This window comes from Scophthalmus maximus, chromosome 20, assembly GCF_022379125.1.
Source record: "Scophthalmus maximus strain ysfricsl-2021 chromosome 20, ASM2237912v1, whole genome shotgun sequence".
Taxonomy (NCBI): domain Eukaryota; kingdom Metazoa; phylum Chordata; class Actinopteri; order Pleuronectiformes; family Scophthalmidae; genus Scophthalmus; species Scophthalmus maximus.
Window position 1 is genome coordinate 7,481,244 of NC_061534.1, and position 14,665 is coordinate 7,495,908.

Here is a 14,665-nt window from a genome sequence, read left to right on the forward strand (position 1 = left end):
TTTCTTAAAATGTCAAATCAATTTTCTACCCATGACACTTATTTAGGTTTTCTCCGTGTGCTCATTTATTTTGGTTCTCATGTAACAGGCCAAAACCATGTAATAATCATGGATAAGTCAACAGTCACACAATCATCAATAGTTTGCAGCCCCATTATCAAAAAATACTACCAGAGAAGAAGTGTCTCGTCTTATATTACAATATCTGCACAGAGAGTGTGAGTCGGCAAAGACACACAGACGTTTCAAATCTTACTGTATATTTGACCTGTTACTGTACGCGATTAAAAAAACCTTGTCCCATTTGATGACTTGCTGCAGTCAGCTACAGCGACATGAGGTCAGAGCTCCTCCAGTCAGAAACATCAGGTGTCAGTGAGATCGGGAGGTTGTTGAGAGGCTACACACACACACACACACACACACACACACACACACACACACACACACACACACGCGCGCGCACAGAGTTTCATCCCTGACTCAGAGATCACTCATGGCTGAGCCAAGCAGCAGATGAAGACGCCCGTCCGTCCCATCAGCATTCCACCTTTACATTTCACTCTGTTGCTGCCTGCAGGTCTTATTTATAGCTCGGTCATGCATGGCAGAAAGAGGAGGGGGAGGGAGGGAGGGAGGGTGTGAAGGTGTCAAGCTGATATTGCACAATGCTGACGCGTCATTACCTCCGGCCGCCGCAGGTACCGGGGGCCTCCGACTCCTCTGCGATCTGCAGCTGCAGCGGGCCGCGGGAGACGGCCGTCGCCATCACGTGAGGTGATCGTTTCACGGGCCTGCACTGACTTATAAACACTGCAAATGATGAAGACATCCGAGCAACAATGACAACAGCACACTGTTCACAATTCGTACGCCGCGCGGGGGGGGGGGCCGGGGGGCGGAAAATAGCTCCCACAGGTGACACGGAGAACGCAGCGGCCATATGTCAGGAGGCGACGTCCTCCGAGGGCGAGGACGAGAGGCGGGACAGGAGTCGAGGGAGAGATTTCTGTGCAGCTCAAGGGAAACGGCTGGAATCCAAGTGTCGGTGGGACGGAGGCGGTTTTTTCACAGGACATAAGCAGGTGGAGGAAACTGGGTTTGTATTCATGATCAGAAGTCTCTCAGATGTCCGGAGAAGTGTTCCCGAGAGGGTGGGTCAGAGAAGTCTCATTATAACAACAAGCCTGGGCCTCCTTTATCTCTTTCTCCTCTTCGGCTGCATTACATTTTGCTTTATAAATATATCCTTTTCTTTTTCATGGTGGACGGCTTTGAACTGAAGGGAGACAGATATGGATGCAAACAAAAAACAACAACAATGTCATAAGAAACCGTGTGTCAAAGTACAAGCCTTAGAAGCAGAACAGCCACAGCTTCAGTTTCTGTGGAAAGTGACAGAGCGAGTGTGTTGATGAAGGAGAGCAGAGGACGGGCTGAATGTCTAACAGCTACTTCTCCACCCGTGAAGATGACATCTCTGACATTAAGGCGTCGTGATATATTCATTTAGCCTGAAACACAAAGAGATAAGAAGGTAAAACCTGACAACAAAAGGATGGTAAACACACAACAGAATGGACTGTTTGTGTTGAATTGCTCGAATGAATTAAAGAGTCAAATTAAAACCACGTGGGATTATAGACTAAATATTAATCTGTAATCCCACGTGGTTGCACTCAACTGGGAGCAAAAGCCTGTTTTGTTCTCTCTGGTAAAACCAGTCAGATAAAGTTTGAACATCATGTTCCTTCTGCCTGTTTCACACTGATTTGAAGTTACTCTCTTTCTAAGAAAAACCTGCACAAATATTCTATCAGAATTCTAGTGAAACATTTCTATTTATAAACAGGGAATATATGTATTTCTAAACTCAACATTTCAAACCAAACTGTCGTGAAAGACACTAAATACAAATAACCAAAGTGATGATAAAACAGAGGATAAGTAGTATAAAACAAATTACAACAAATCTTAACATTAAAAAATGCTTTGCTTAATAAATGACGCGTTTCTTCAGAAAGAAAGAAGCGAGAGATAGTTTCTGTGTCGATATCTTTATATTGAAATTCATGAAGTATACACAATGCATCCTACTCTATTACAATTTCCACACGTTGATAATTTTTTGTTTTTTGTTGCCGTTGAATGATAAAGCTACGTTTTTTTGGTGTTTTAATTAACCAAACAGCAGAGTGACGGAGAAGCTCGGAGCAACATAATCATTAAAAACCCCCAAAACGTAGTCGTGGATTAAACTGTAGCGACGGCAGCAGGTAGGTAGGTACCAGTAGGCAACATTAGTTATAGTTACGTAGTAGAAAAATCATAAACAAAAACTTTTTTTTGTTATGTACAACCCAGTGCCTTCAGAGGAATATGGCCCTTTGTTTCTTCTGATGTCGTCTGGACTTTTCCTCCGACATCTCCAGTAGATTTCAGCCAATCAAGATTCCACCTTCAAGTTAGATGTGATTTTACAGTCACGGTTCTTTTCTCTTTTTTAATCTAATTTGAGTAGTGACGAACTAAAATTGGTATACTGTTGACCCCGACTCCCTCGTCAGTCAAACGTGAAAAAACACTCACAAGCACACAAACGCATTTTCCCCATCACCCTGGTTTTCAGTTTGACCCCTGCTTTGACCTCTGGAGACGTTACACACTCAGTGGCCACTTGTTACTGGGCAACATCGGGGTTTCCATCTGAAGTTGTTCAAGCTGTTTTGAAATGTTTTACATGTTGTTGTTTTTTTGCTTCATGACCGTTCGATATACAGTATTCCATCGTTTCCTGCTTCTTGTTCTAGTTTCCTCCGTTTCCACCTCAGCCCCCGATGTGCTCGACAGACTCGAGTGCACTCGGCCGGAATGAACACGAGTTTCTGTCATGTTCCTGGAGCCGTCTCGAAATGACGAGTGCTTTTGTCACACTGGCCGCGAGGAGATTCAGCGCGACGCGAACAATGCCGGTGGTATTCCGGTGACTTTAAGGGACGCAGACCTCCTCCCCCGACACCACCAGACCACACCTTTGAATCAACACAGGATTTACAACGTTTCACGCCCAATCTGACCCAACCATCAACAACAGGTGACGCAGATATACATACAGCAATACAGATTCTTTTCAAAACCTGTATTGCTTCAGAATCGCCCACTGCCCCTCTAATAAGTGCCCCGCCGTCTTTCAGATCACGTCGTCCTCATATTTTAACAATAACGTCTTGACCACGTCTGCAAATCTGGAGGGGTACGGATGACTGTGTGAACGGGCAGGGGTTCCTAATGAAGTGGCCACCGAGTGTTTGTGCTGAGTGTGAGAGTGGACGTTGTAGATCGGTGCTCGTGTGTGGTGGTGAGAAGAGAGATCGCAGTGAACTGTACCAACTGAGGTGAACACAACTCAACCAGCCGCACTGCTCAACCACCCGAGCCAGTGAAGGTCAAAGATCGCAGGATGTGTTCAAATACAGCAGGAATTGTGTCTTGTTTTCCATTCTGCCTTCACACTTCCTTAAGCAATGCTCATTGCACAATTGTGGGGTTCAACAATGTTGGAACATACACAAACACACACACTGTCGAACACATGCAGCAGAGGTTTTCAAGGTTTGGAGCCTTTTTAAGTTTCTTTGTGCTGAAAGATCCAAACCAAAAAAAACCAAAACACAAAAAGCATGTCTGAAATTTGATGTAAGGAAATTTATGCTGCTGTTTTTAGTTACAACAGCTTGTTTGTTTGTTTTTAAATTGTAAATTACACATTCATCTTAACTTTTATCATCTTTGTCGTCCTTCAGATCAAGGCTTCGTCAGCAAAAACGTCTCTTTAGCATCATTCATAAACACATTTGGACATTTATGGACAAACGGGGCAAAGACATGTTTTCCCTTGCATGCATTCACACACTCACAACCTTAGTGCTTTTTTCTTTCCCTTGGACTTTCACACTCCGTATTTCTCTTTTACACGCATATAACGCATATAACACACGTATTTCAGTCAATTCTTTATGCATTCAAACACGTTCTAACGGTCTCAAACACATACACACAAACACACACAAAACAAAAAAACATGTGCACTTAGACACACACACACGCACACGCAAACACCCTCTTTATACAAGCACATTTGTGTACTATACATAGAAAAAGAAAGGAATTGTTCAACGTAAATTAGAAAAAGCTCAGTTTTGAAAAGGCGAATATTAGCTCTCGTACCGAAAGACAAACGTGTTACAGGGACTGGTTGGTTTGTGCCAGTAGTTTTAAGGGGAGCATGCAGAAGTAGGAGGAAGCACGTTGTGTTTTCCTCTCTATCCCATTAGGACAGTCAAAGTCCACATGTCCTACCTTCCTTCTGCCAGTCTTCAACATCAGCAGTACAAAGACAGAAATCAATGAAGCATTTCTCCTTCATTTTCTTTTTTAACGCTTTTTCTTTCATGACGGGTGGAAGCGCATCGTTTCTCCGGGGGGACGATGGTACCATTGTACTGTCTCTTGTGTTTTCTCAGCCCCTTCTCATCAGCACGGTCGGCTGTAGTCATTTGGGGCGAAGAGGGGAGAGGGACGGGTGAGGGTGATTAGATCAGTAGGCGTGGGAACGGGGGGAGACACAAGGACACGTTGCGAATAAGTAACACAGTCTGTAGTAATGGTCGTCCTGGGTTTTTTAACAGTCAAAGTTTAAAGATGTGGCCCAGTGAGTTACGTTCAGGGCCCTGGAGTCTCACTGAGCTCCAGACACGGTCTGGCTGGAACTGGCTGGACGTGGGGCGGTCAGGTTAGGTGGTCTCCTTGCCCTGGGTCCCAGTGACGGTTTTGATGGAGCTGAGCGTCCGGTTGAACCAGGTCTTCTTGGCGGCTTGCACCTCGTTGAGGGCCAGACCCAAGTGGTGCTCCAGGTCCTGATCAGAGAAGAAAAGAGAAGACGTGTGAACAACTCTCTCTCTCTGTGCACATTTTAATCATTTAACTATCTATTTTGCTAGCAGCTTTGAGCCCAATTCCCGGTTCCCACTCCAGCAGACATCATTAAACATAAGAAATCATCCCCTTTCTTCTTTGACATCGTTCCCAATAAACTCCTCACAGAGCTCCTGGTCGCTGTCGGTCGAAAACCTTTTATCATAAATAGTTCACAGTCGTCTAGTCTGGCACAGTCTCCTTCCCACAAACTAAACCTCCAATTATTTCCAAACTGACCGTTACATGACAGTGACTGCAATTGCATGTGTGTGAAATATTTCAACTGAAGCTCCCCTACTTTAATAAGACCCGATCTGAGACCTGAATGATGCCTCAGACACTGATCACAGCGCCGTCGTCACTCAGCTAGTAAATGAACATCGAGCTCCACAACACTGGTCCCAATTTGACCATATCTTGTTAATCGCTATATTCTCCTGTGTGATTTGTGGGACCGCTGACTCTTTACCGTGATGCTCTTTGAGTCGTAAGAGAAACGATATCCCCCCACCTCTCCTTTTAATTGCTACGCAGGTGGCAACACTACGGTGTGTTACATGAAATCAGGATAGATATTGAGAATATTTCCGTCCCTGATTGATCAGCTTAATGACCGGACTTGCTTCCCAATTCACACGTCGGACCTCTCGTCCCGTGTTTAAAGCCTCTTTGTGAAATTGTCTCTGGTCCTCTAACAGGCGGTTAATGACGTATTGAGTGTGTGACTGCGAATTAAGGTCTGTTTGATTATTAACATCTAAGCCGCCGCGCCGCAGCTGGAGGATCTTACAAGTCGTGATGGGAGCAGAGCGTGTGTGATTCAAGTTATATTATTCTAATATAACGACGCTAGAACATGAGCCACACAAGGTCTACAGGGAAATTTGAAGAAAGTTTTCAATGTGGCCATGGATTCATATATATATATATATATATATATATATATATATATATATGTTTTGTAGTTTGATTTGATTCACAACTGTGTCTCTTAGTGCACCTGGATTTTGCACTCAGCCTCCACCAGCTGCAGTTTGGTCTGGGCCAGTTCCAGCTCCATCTCCCTCAGCTGGTTCTTCAGACCCTCCTTCTCCTCGTCAGTCTCCTCGGCGCTGCCGGCCGGCGCCGTGCTCACGGCGGCCCGCACGCGACCCTCTTTGTTGAAGAGGCTGCTGCACTTCTCACAGCCTTCCACTTTGGACTAAAAGGAGAGATATATGCGGGGCCGAATAGAAAAGGTTAGAGAACAATACAAGGTAATAAATCACTTCCTTTTACCGGTCTGACCTTACAAGCTCCTTATTTTGTCGAAGAAATCTGCTACTCAGAGGCTTCACCTTTTAAGCTGGAGAAGATTAAAAACATGACAAGCAAAAGATGAAGAGATGGAGGAGGAAAGGCAAAAAGAAAGAAAGACTCCAGGTAGAGGCACAAAGAAAGATACCAGGATTTAGCTTTAGCTAGGAGGAAAAACAAAAGACTCTTTCAACCCCAACCCTTTCAACATTGCTCCCACTATTTGACCTTCATTCTCAAAATCCATTTTCTTAAGTCTGGCCATCCCACTCTTCTGTATTTTCACCTAGTTCTTATCTTGCTGCAGGAGACATTTGTCTTGCCAAACCCATATAAAAATGAGTGATCTTGCTTCACTTGCTTATGGTGACCAGACTTCATAAGTGTTCAAGATGAATCAGTCCTGTTCAATAAGCTGAATCCTAAGACACAACTGTACTGAAAATACATGTTATGCAAGTAAAACACTGTCTACAGTACTTAACAGTCAAGGTTGTGTGTCTTAGCAACAACAGTTGGATGAAATATTCCCTTTATATGAATATTCCATCATAATATTCCATTTCATTTGCAATTAACTGTCGACTGAGTTTAAAGGTGAACAGCAATTATACATGTTTTTACAGTTGCCTGTGTCTGATCTTAAGTTCCAGTACATCATTTAGACATTTCTAATTGACACTTTTGTAGCTCACAATACACTGTTAATCATCCACTGCACATCACTGTTGCCCCATATTAATAATAACTGCAATTGTTGACAGATTTTTTTTTTTACCTTTGCTGCACCATTACCGGTAAGTAACACATTGCAAAAGCATAGACAAGATGATAGACTGACAAACATTAACCAAACACACACACACAAAATCCTTTACAGGACTTGTCCTTGGTGTGATAAAGCCGTTGTCTGTCTTTGGGCAGCCCCAACAGAGGTTTCTGCCAAAAAGGCCGTTCTCCCTGAGCCAAGTGAGCAAGTGCTGAAAGTCAGATTTTTGGCCCTGGCTCCTTGGCCCACCTTCTCATTCGTCCCCCCCAAACGCTTTGATTTAACTGCCGGTCAAGACAACAAGATGGCAACATACAACTCAACATACCTGCAAATTTAGGGGGTGAGAAAAAAAAGGGTGCATTTCAGGCTCTGTAGTTTTACGTGTGTGTGTGTGTGTGTGTGTGTGTGTGCGCGTGCGTGCGTGCGTCCAATTAAATTCCACCTTGCTAATCACAATAACCCGTCAGTGTTTGGCAACTGCCATGAAAGAGGAAAAAGAGCAACACATTCAACTCAACTCGTGTGAAAAGTTGGGAGACTTAAGCAGGATGACGATGGTTTGTACACGGTCAGAAGAGAAGAGCTGCATGATCTCATTTAAAGTCAAACACGTTGGTAATATACAAAACATGCGTGGATATAAATAATAAAGCTGCAAATGCAAAAGACAAATGATAGCCAGTGATAATGTGCCACTGTTTCTGGCAGACATCCAGAATCATTAGAGTTGTAGTTATATCATTAATTCTGACAGACTAACACTTACAGTTTATTATATTTGTACATATGTCGCAAACAGCAGAGATCTGTAATTATGCTCCACTTACAGCTCTGGCTGTTAATCTACAGCATGTGTGTGAAGGCACACAATAGTGATTCTATGTGTTGTGTGTGTGTGTGCGCGTGTGTGTGTGCGTGTGCGTGCGTGTGTGTGTCTGTGGGAAACTCACCCGGATTTTCTCCAGCTCTCCTCGTGTGGCTGTCTGTTGTTTCTCCAGTCTTTCGCTGAGCTGGGAGCAGATCTACAGGAACACGAGAGAGAGAGAAAATTGTGAGATTAGAGTTGACCCACGTGTTTTCAACTCTATCAACCATTCACCCAAAAATAGAAGCAACAACCAACCAATGAGACAATCTCAACAGTCAGTGCAGCCTTTACATCAACACTGGTGAACTGTTGGTTCACTAAAACAAAGAGCAGGTCAAAACCTAGCATGTGGCTGTGTATTGGCCAATTAATTTAAATTCATGCCCATACAATTGAAAACAGATTTCAGAGTCAAATATTTAAGTGTATCGGTCCACTGAGAAAGATTTTAAAACTACTTGTTTTAACAGAGTGTTAAAGATTCCCACCTTTTACCCCGACTGAACACAACACTGGTCGCTACCTGGTATTTGTTTAGTCTAGACTCATCCTCTTAACTCTAAGTCCATTAGTAATGTCATAATGTCATTTCCTGTTTTTTTACCCAGCAGTGCACATAGTTTAAACATGTATGAGTATGCACATGCATACTTAAAAAAAAATGTTTTTGATTCACATACATTATTTATTTGTTTGAATTGTGTTTACTTATGTTTCACAATGTCCACATACTTTCTGTGGCTGCAACTTTCGAGATGCTTTGTGCTGCACATAATTGTGCTTCCACCTGGAATTAAACGTACTACATAAATGAAGTATTGCTATCGCACATCTAGTCTTCTACCTCTAACCCACAGCCACAAACACACACACGCAGCTCCAGTTTGCAGATGAACAGAGCAATCAATGTGACATGAGTCATCATAACGGGTACATCGGGTCATCGCGTCTCTCTGTCTGTTCCTGCTCTCTGCAGCAGATACTGTACATCTCCTCGTCCTCCTCCTTTAGAGATCAATCTATACATCTATCTGTGTATCTTTAGCCGAGCAGCTCCCCATCGCTCTCCTCCCACATATCTTTCATCTTCCATCCTCTCCTTCATTTGCTCTCAGGTGCTTTCACTGCAGCCGTCTCTCTACCTTCCCTTCATCACTAACAATCTCTTATCCCACATGCTGTTGCAGCTGTCCCCTGCTCTTTTAATCCCCCTGCTTCCCATTTTTTTATTTTCTACCTTGTGGTCTACTCGGCAGCATTTTTTTTTTTTTTTTACTTTGTGAAGCTTTAACTTGAGCTGCTCAGTGTCTTCAGTTGTGTCCCCATGTGAAGAGCAGGCATTTTACTCTCCTTTATCTTTCACACTGCTGAGTCACACTAATGATATACTCATCTTGTGCTTGTGCCTCTGATAGTTCAGGCTTAAAGAGCCAAGAGCCATTTAAAATGTTTTTACGTTCTTCATATTCTATTTTTCCCCCCCTCACAAACAATCTAATTTTAAACATTTCCACTCAATAATTCATCCAGTGCTGCTCTAACTTTAATGTTTGGGGTCACTTTTGATTTCTTGGTCATGTATATTTACAGTGCATACAATAGGCTTAAGCGATTTTAATTATTTATCACATTTATAACAATATATTTAAAGGTCAGAACGAGAAGAAGATGAATTCAATCCAATGTTGAATATTTTGTGTGTCCAGGGTCAAAATATTTTAAAACTGTATAAAATAAATATATAATGCTAACAGGGCCTTAGAGGGGGAAAAAAGCACTGGCACGTGTGTCTGCTACCTGGCAACTGCCCGGCGAGTCTGACTGTATCTACACAAGCTCTGCTCATACAACAGGGATCACAATACACCACTTGACACAGTTTTCTCCATCTGTGTGGGCTGGGGGGGGGGGGGGGGGCAATTAGCACACAAATGTTTTCTGGCTGTAATCCCCCCAAAAATAAACTTCACAGACACTGAAATAGGAAAACGCTATTTGGACGAACAATTCCGATTAATCTGGGCTCAAATCAACACAGGCTATTTTGGGGCATTCTTCAACATGTCGATCCCAGAGGATCGAGAGCTGCTGTCCTCCCTCTGCTCTCTCCTGCACAGACTTCCTTTCCCTCTCTGCCTCCCTCCATCTATCACCCCCCTTCCTTCCTGACAAAAAAAAGGAAAACTATTTTTGCCGGGGAGCCCCATTTTCACGCTCAGCCCTGCTCAGCAGCACAGCTCTCAGCTGCATGCGAGCGATCCGAAGGCTGCTTTCACCCGTAATAGACACACAAACACACATCCATCAAACCCCTCCTCCTCCTCCTCCATGATGGCTCTTGTCACCGCTTTTCAGACCTGCTGTCAACTCCAGTGTGCTGCCAACATTTTTAGACTAAGGTGAAGTTCAGGTCTGTCTCTAAATTAGTCCTCTTGCTATTTCCGTCTGCCCGCACAAGGAGCGATAGGAGCTGGATAGTTGCGTAATGTGTCTGTGCTGATGGTAATAGCGCTTGATCGGGATGGGTTTATATTTAAGCATTATGTGACAGGATGAGATCTAAAGGGATGAAAATCACAGTACAAGGAATTCGGAAACAGAGCTCAAAATATGCGCACAAGCTCGGCAATCAAAGGCTCAGGGTTCAGCTTAGGGACAGTCCACGGAATGAGGTTTTCTTCTGCTTCTCAAACTAGATAGATGAATGAAAACAGGAGGCTCTTATATTATTTTTTAAATATTTATCTTGCCACAGTAATGGCTCGATCAGTGCCGAGCTACGCAAGGACAAGGACAAATAAGGGAAGATGAGTGGAGAAGAGGTGCTCAGGGCTCACTCCTCAAACATCCGGAGTTCAGGATGAGGCACATAGAAAGTACACAAAACTGCCTTCACAATACAAAATCAACAAAATGATTATCCACAGTGACAGAAATATGTTAAAAGCATGAACTGAATGAACCCGTGTAGTCACTGTGGGGTTGATCAGTGTGATGAAGTATCCTGGTGATGACGACTGTTTGGCCTTGTATTCATGTCTTTTAATCCTGCAATTTAAACTGAACAATTTTTGACAACCAAAGTAAAACATGGATCCAACAGAAATACTGGAAGTTTGCATCTGATCACCAATTACAAGTTCTCACCGATTCTGTTTTATATGCAGCTGCATCTTTAATTAGCAAAGCTCCTCTGTTCTGTGCTTCTTCCAGATCAATGAACAGATTTCTGTTCATCTAATTTACATTTTGAAGCCCCTCGTGAAATTATATTTAAAGCCTCAGATTAGAATAAGTGCTTTACATAATTTGTTAACTTCTTCTGCTCCCAACTAAGAGATGTGAATCATCTACACCTATTTTTTTTCACTTTACACAGGCTGCTAATAGGTTTTAATATTGCTCAAAATATTTTATTGATTACCTTTAAGGGTCTTAATGGGATTTCTCCCTGCTATTTAACACATTTTAGCTTCACAGCCCTGCATGTAGTTTGAAACGTTCAAGGGAAGGACTGTTAAAGAGTCCAGGATTTAATGACTTCAGAGTTTTGTTAAATCTATAACTTATTTTATCATATTTAAATTTTTTATGCATTGGTCTTTGGTTTCATTAATTGTTTTGTTCTGTGTCAATAACTTTCACTTGGTCTAAAATAAGAAGTATCATTATGATTACTAGAAATTCTTTGATTAAACAATGATAAAGATATTACAGAGATGTCAGAAAAGGAAGAAACTCAGTATTTGTGACGATAGAGAATGACGTAACTGTGAGGAACGACCGCATGATTATGATCTTTTTGTGCTCATCTTCCCATTTATTATATTTCATCTATTTATTTACATGTCGTCATCATCTTTCTTGGTCTTCCAATTTCCATTCATGTATATCACTTTAGAAATGGAAGGAAACCCTTGAAGTGATTTCTGCACACAAATTTCAGATACACACTACATACCTGCTTATATTCTCCAATTATGGAGCCGTTCTTCTTGATCTCTGATTCTGATTTGTCAAGCTCTCGTCTGCACATCTCCTTCAGCTGTGGACACACACACACACACACACACACACACACACACACACACACACACACACACACACACACACACACACACACACACACACACACACACACACACACACACACACACACACACACACACACACACACACACACACACACACACACACACACAGAGTTAGGATGTAGCAGGTTTAAGACCAAGGGCAGGAGCAGCATCAGATGCCTCAGAGACAGTGTGACTGCCATGAAATGTAAAGAAGACAGAAAAGTATTGGCAGACGTGAAGCTGAGGGCAAAGACACGCCCTGTGTACAACCTCCACGCAAGCACATACATCACTCACAGCCACAGCCACACACTCAAGAAGACAGGAGGCATTTGGAGGACAACACCGAACACACATGGGAACTGAGGGCAGCAGGTCTGTCTCTGCCTTCAGGGGATTCTTGACTGAACTCAAGAAAATCCACTTCACAGACGAACTGACATCGGCGCACTTTGAAGATTTGACTGTGGCGAATACAGGCCGTAATAAAAAGGACACAACCAGTAGGAACAGAATATGTTTGGAAAATACTTTTTTCCACCAATTATGTCACATTGACCGAGGAAAATGTCATGAATTGGCACAGGGAAAATGACATGGAGGGATTATAAGAGAATGTTGTGGAGAGACAGACAACGAGCAGAGAGATGAGTACAGAGATGCAAATAGACAGATTTTTTTTGTGCGATAAATACAAAGGTCAGAGTATGATCAGTACTTTTGCCTCAGAAAAATCACAGCTTTGTTTTTAAAGAACAATATATCAATCACTAGACAAGAAACCACAAGCCACAAGTCTTTATTCCCACCAAACAGGTTAATGTAGTGATTAATTCGCTAAGTGTTTGGTTCGAATGAAAACCTGCAGACACATTGGCTCTGACCATGAGATAGACTGTGATTCATCTCATGGATAGAGATATACGTGTGCTGCAATAGTGCAGCATCTGTATCACTGTAATGTTTTATATTAAAAAATGTATTTTCTCGACACAGGCTCAGTTCAGATGTTGATAAAAGTGTGTCGTTGGCTCTAACCTGTGCAGACTCTTCCTCCAGTCGTCTCTTCTCGTCCTCAGAGTCCACAAGTTTCTGTTTGGTCAGCAGCAACTCTTTGTTCAGGGCGTCCGCCTTTTCCTCAGCCTGAAGCATACACAAACACACACAGACAAAATAAGCCAATGTAGATGAGGTCACTGAAAGTTAGATTCGCCCTACTTTCTTCTCAAGTTTTCTCTCTACAGTCTCATTTCAAGTCTAACCATGCTACACACACACACACACACACAATTCTAAGACTGTGTAAATCAAGGTTCAGTGTAAATAAAGGCTTTGCAACATGTACGTGTTCCTGTTGCACAAACACTCTCGTAATTTCACTCTCCCTCATATTGTTTTCAGGTCTTGCACAATTGTTGTCACATGAACCACATACTTTACGTTTCCTTACAGCAGGGACAAGTCACATGTTTGTGAACCTACTCACTTGCAAAAAAAAATAATGACATAAGTATTTTTTCGGTTTGACTTACGTTGTCAAGGTCTTTGCGCAGAGCTATCTTGCTGCTGACGAGTTCATGTGCCAGGTCGTCATTCTCCTGCTCCAAGCGCATGTTAGCCTCTTGCAAACGACGGTTCTCCCGCTGGATACAGGTAGAGAGACCCAGAGAGAGAGAGAACGGAGGGAGAAAAAAGAAGAAGAAAATAACAGAGTGAGACAGATAAAGACAAAGAAATGACAATGGTGATACAGGATAAAGAGAGGGACGGCAAAACAGAAGAGCATATGAACAGAGAGAAGTGAAGGGAATGAAAGAGGCAGGACAGTGAAGAGATAGCAGAGAAGGGGAAAAGGAGTTAATCATGAAGAGTTGCAAATTAATGTGTAAGCATCTATTCCTGCCTCTAAAGTAATGCAACACTACACAACGAAACTGTGGGACTGTAATAGTTAACTTTGATCAGGTGATCATAGTAATTACACAGTAAGAGTCGTCTGTAATGTTTGACTGGGCATAACCCGCTTGTACATAATCAACATCAACAGATAATTGTTTTTAGTACATGTAGACATAATATTTTCCCAGAGATGACGATGCACAAGAGTTAAGATCAAGTACAGATATTATGAAATCTTCAGTTGTTCCTACTTCCAAGCGCTAGTTGCTTTGTTTTTTTAAATATGCAGCAAATGCCAAGCCTGTGATGACATCTGTCTTTTCCGAGAATTCACACATTCTCATTTCTGAGCACATTGTTTTCATAGAGAATTTCCTGCTCATCTATAGTGTTGAACTTATCGTTCTTTAAAATTGTATGAAAACACAAATTAGTGGGACATTTAATGCTCTGATATACACTCTAAATAAAGCAAGTAATGAAACTGTCTGATGTTAACTGGGAGGGATGTGGAACATAAATAAAATACACACACTAGAAGCACAATTTCAGCTGTGGTGATGAAAAATGTCTCAACATCATCGTATGATAATCACAACGACTGAAGTGACTGACTGAACCAATTATGTTGAGGTTTAACAGTTGAGTGTATTAAAATACCAAAAAATAATAATATATTTTTGAAGTGAATTTTCAAGAGCAAACGCAAAAGAAGTTCAGTCACTGTAACTGATGATCTTCTACTGTACACAACCAACCCGTTACCCTTGAGATGAT

General features: G+C 42.2%; 1 protein-coding gene across 2 annotated transcripts in view; it reads right to left on the bottom strand.

Annotated features, from left to right (window-relative positions):
• Window positions 1-2,041: 2,041 nt before the first annotated feature.
• The window catches only part of LOC118284635 (rab GTPase-activating protein 1), a 60,511-nt gene continuing 47,887 nt past the window's right edge, over window positions 2,042-14,665 (bottom strand). For both annotated transcript variants that reach the window (XM_035607498.2, XM_035607497.2), the window contains 6 exons: window positions 13,522-13,632; window positions 13,028-13,132; window positions 11,875-11,958; window positions 7,996-8,067; window positions 5,978-6,178; window positions 2,042-4,916 (listed from right to left, as the gene is read on the bottom strand). In XM_035607498.2, the coding sequence (XP_035463391.1) occupies window positions 4,794-4,916; window positions 5,978-6,178; window positions 7,996-8,067; window positions 11,875-11,958; window positions 13,028-13,132; window positions 13,522-13,632 (696 nt within the window). In that variant the 3' untranslated portion in view covers window positions 2,042-4,793. The remainder of the gene's footprint in view (window positions 4,917-5,977; window positions 6,179-7,995; window positions 8,068-11,874; window positions 11,959-13,027; window positions 13,133-13,521; window positions 13,633-14,665) is intronic.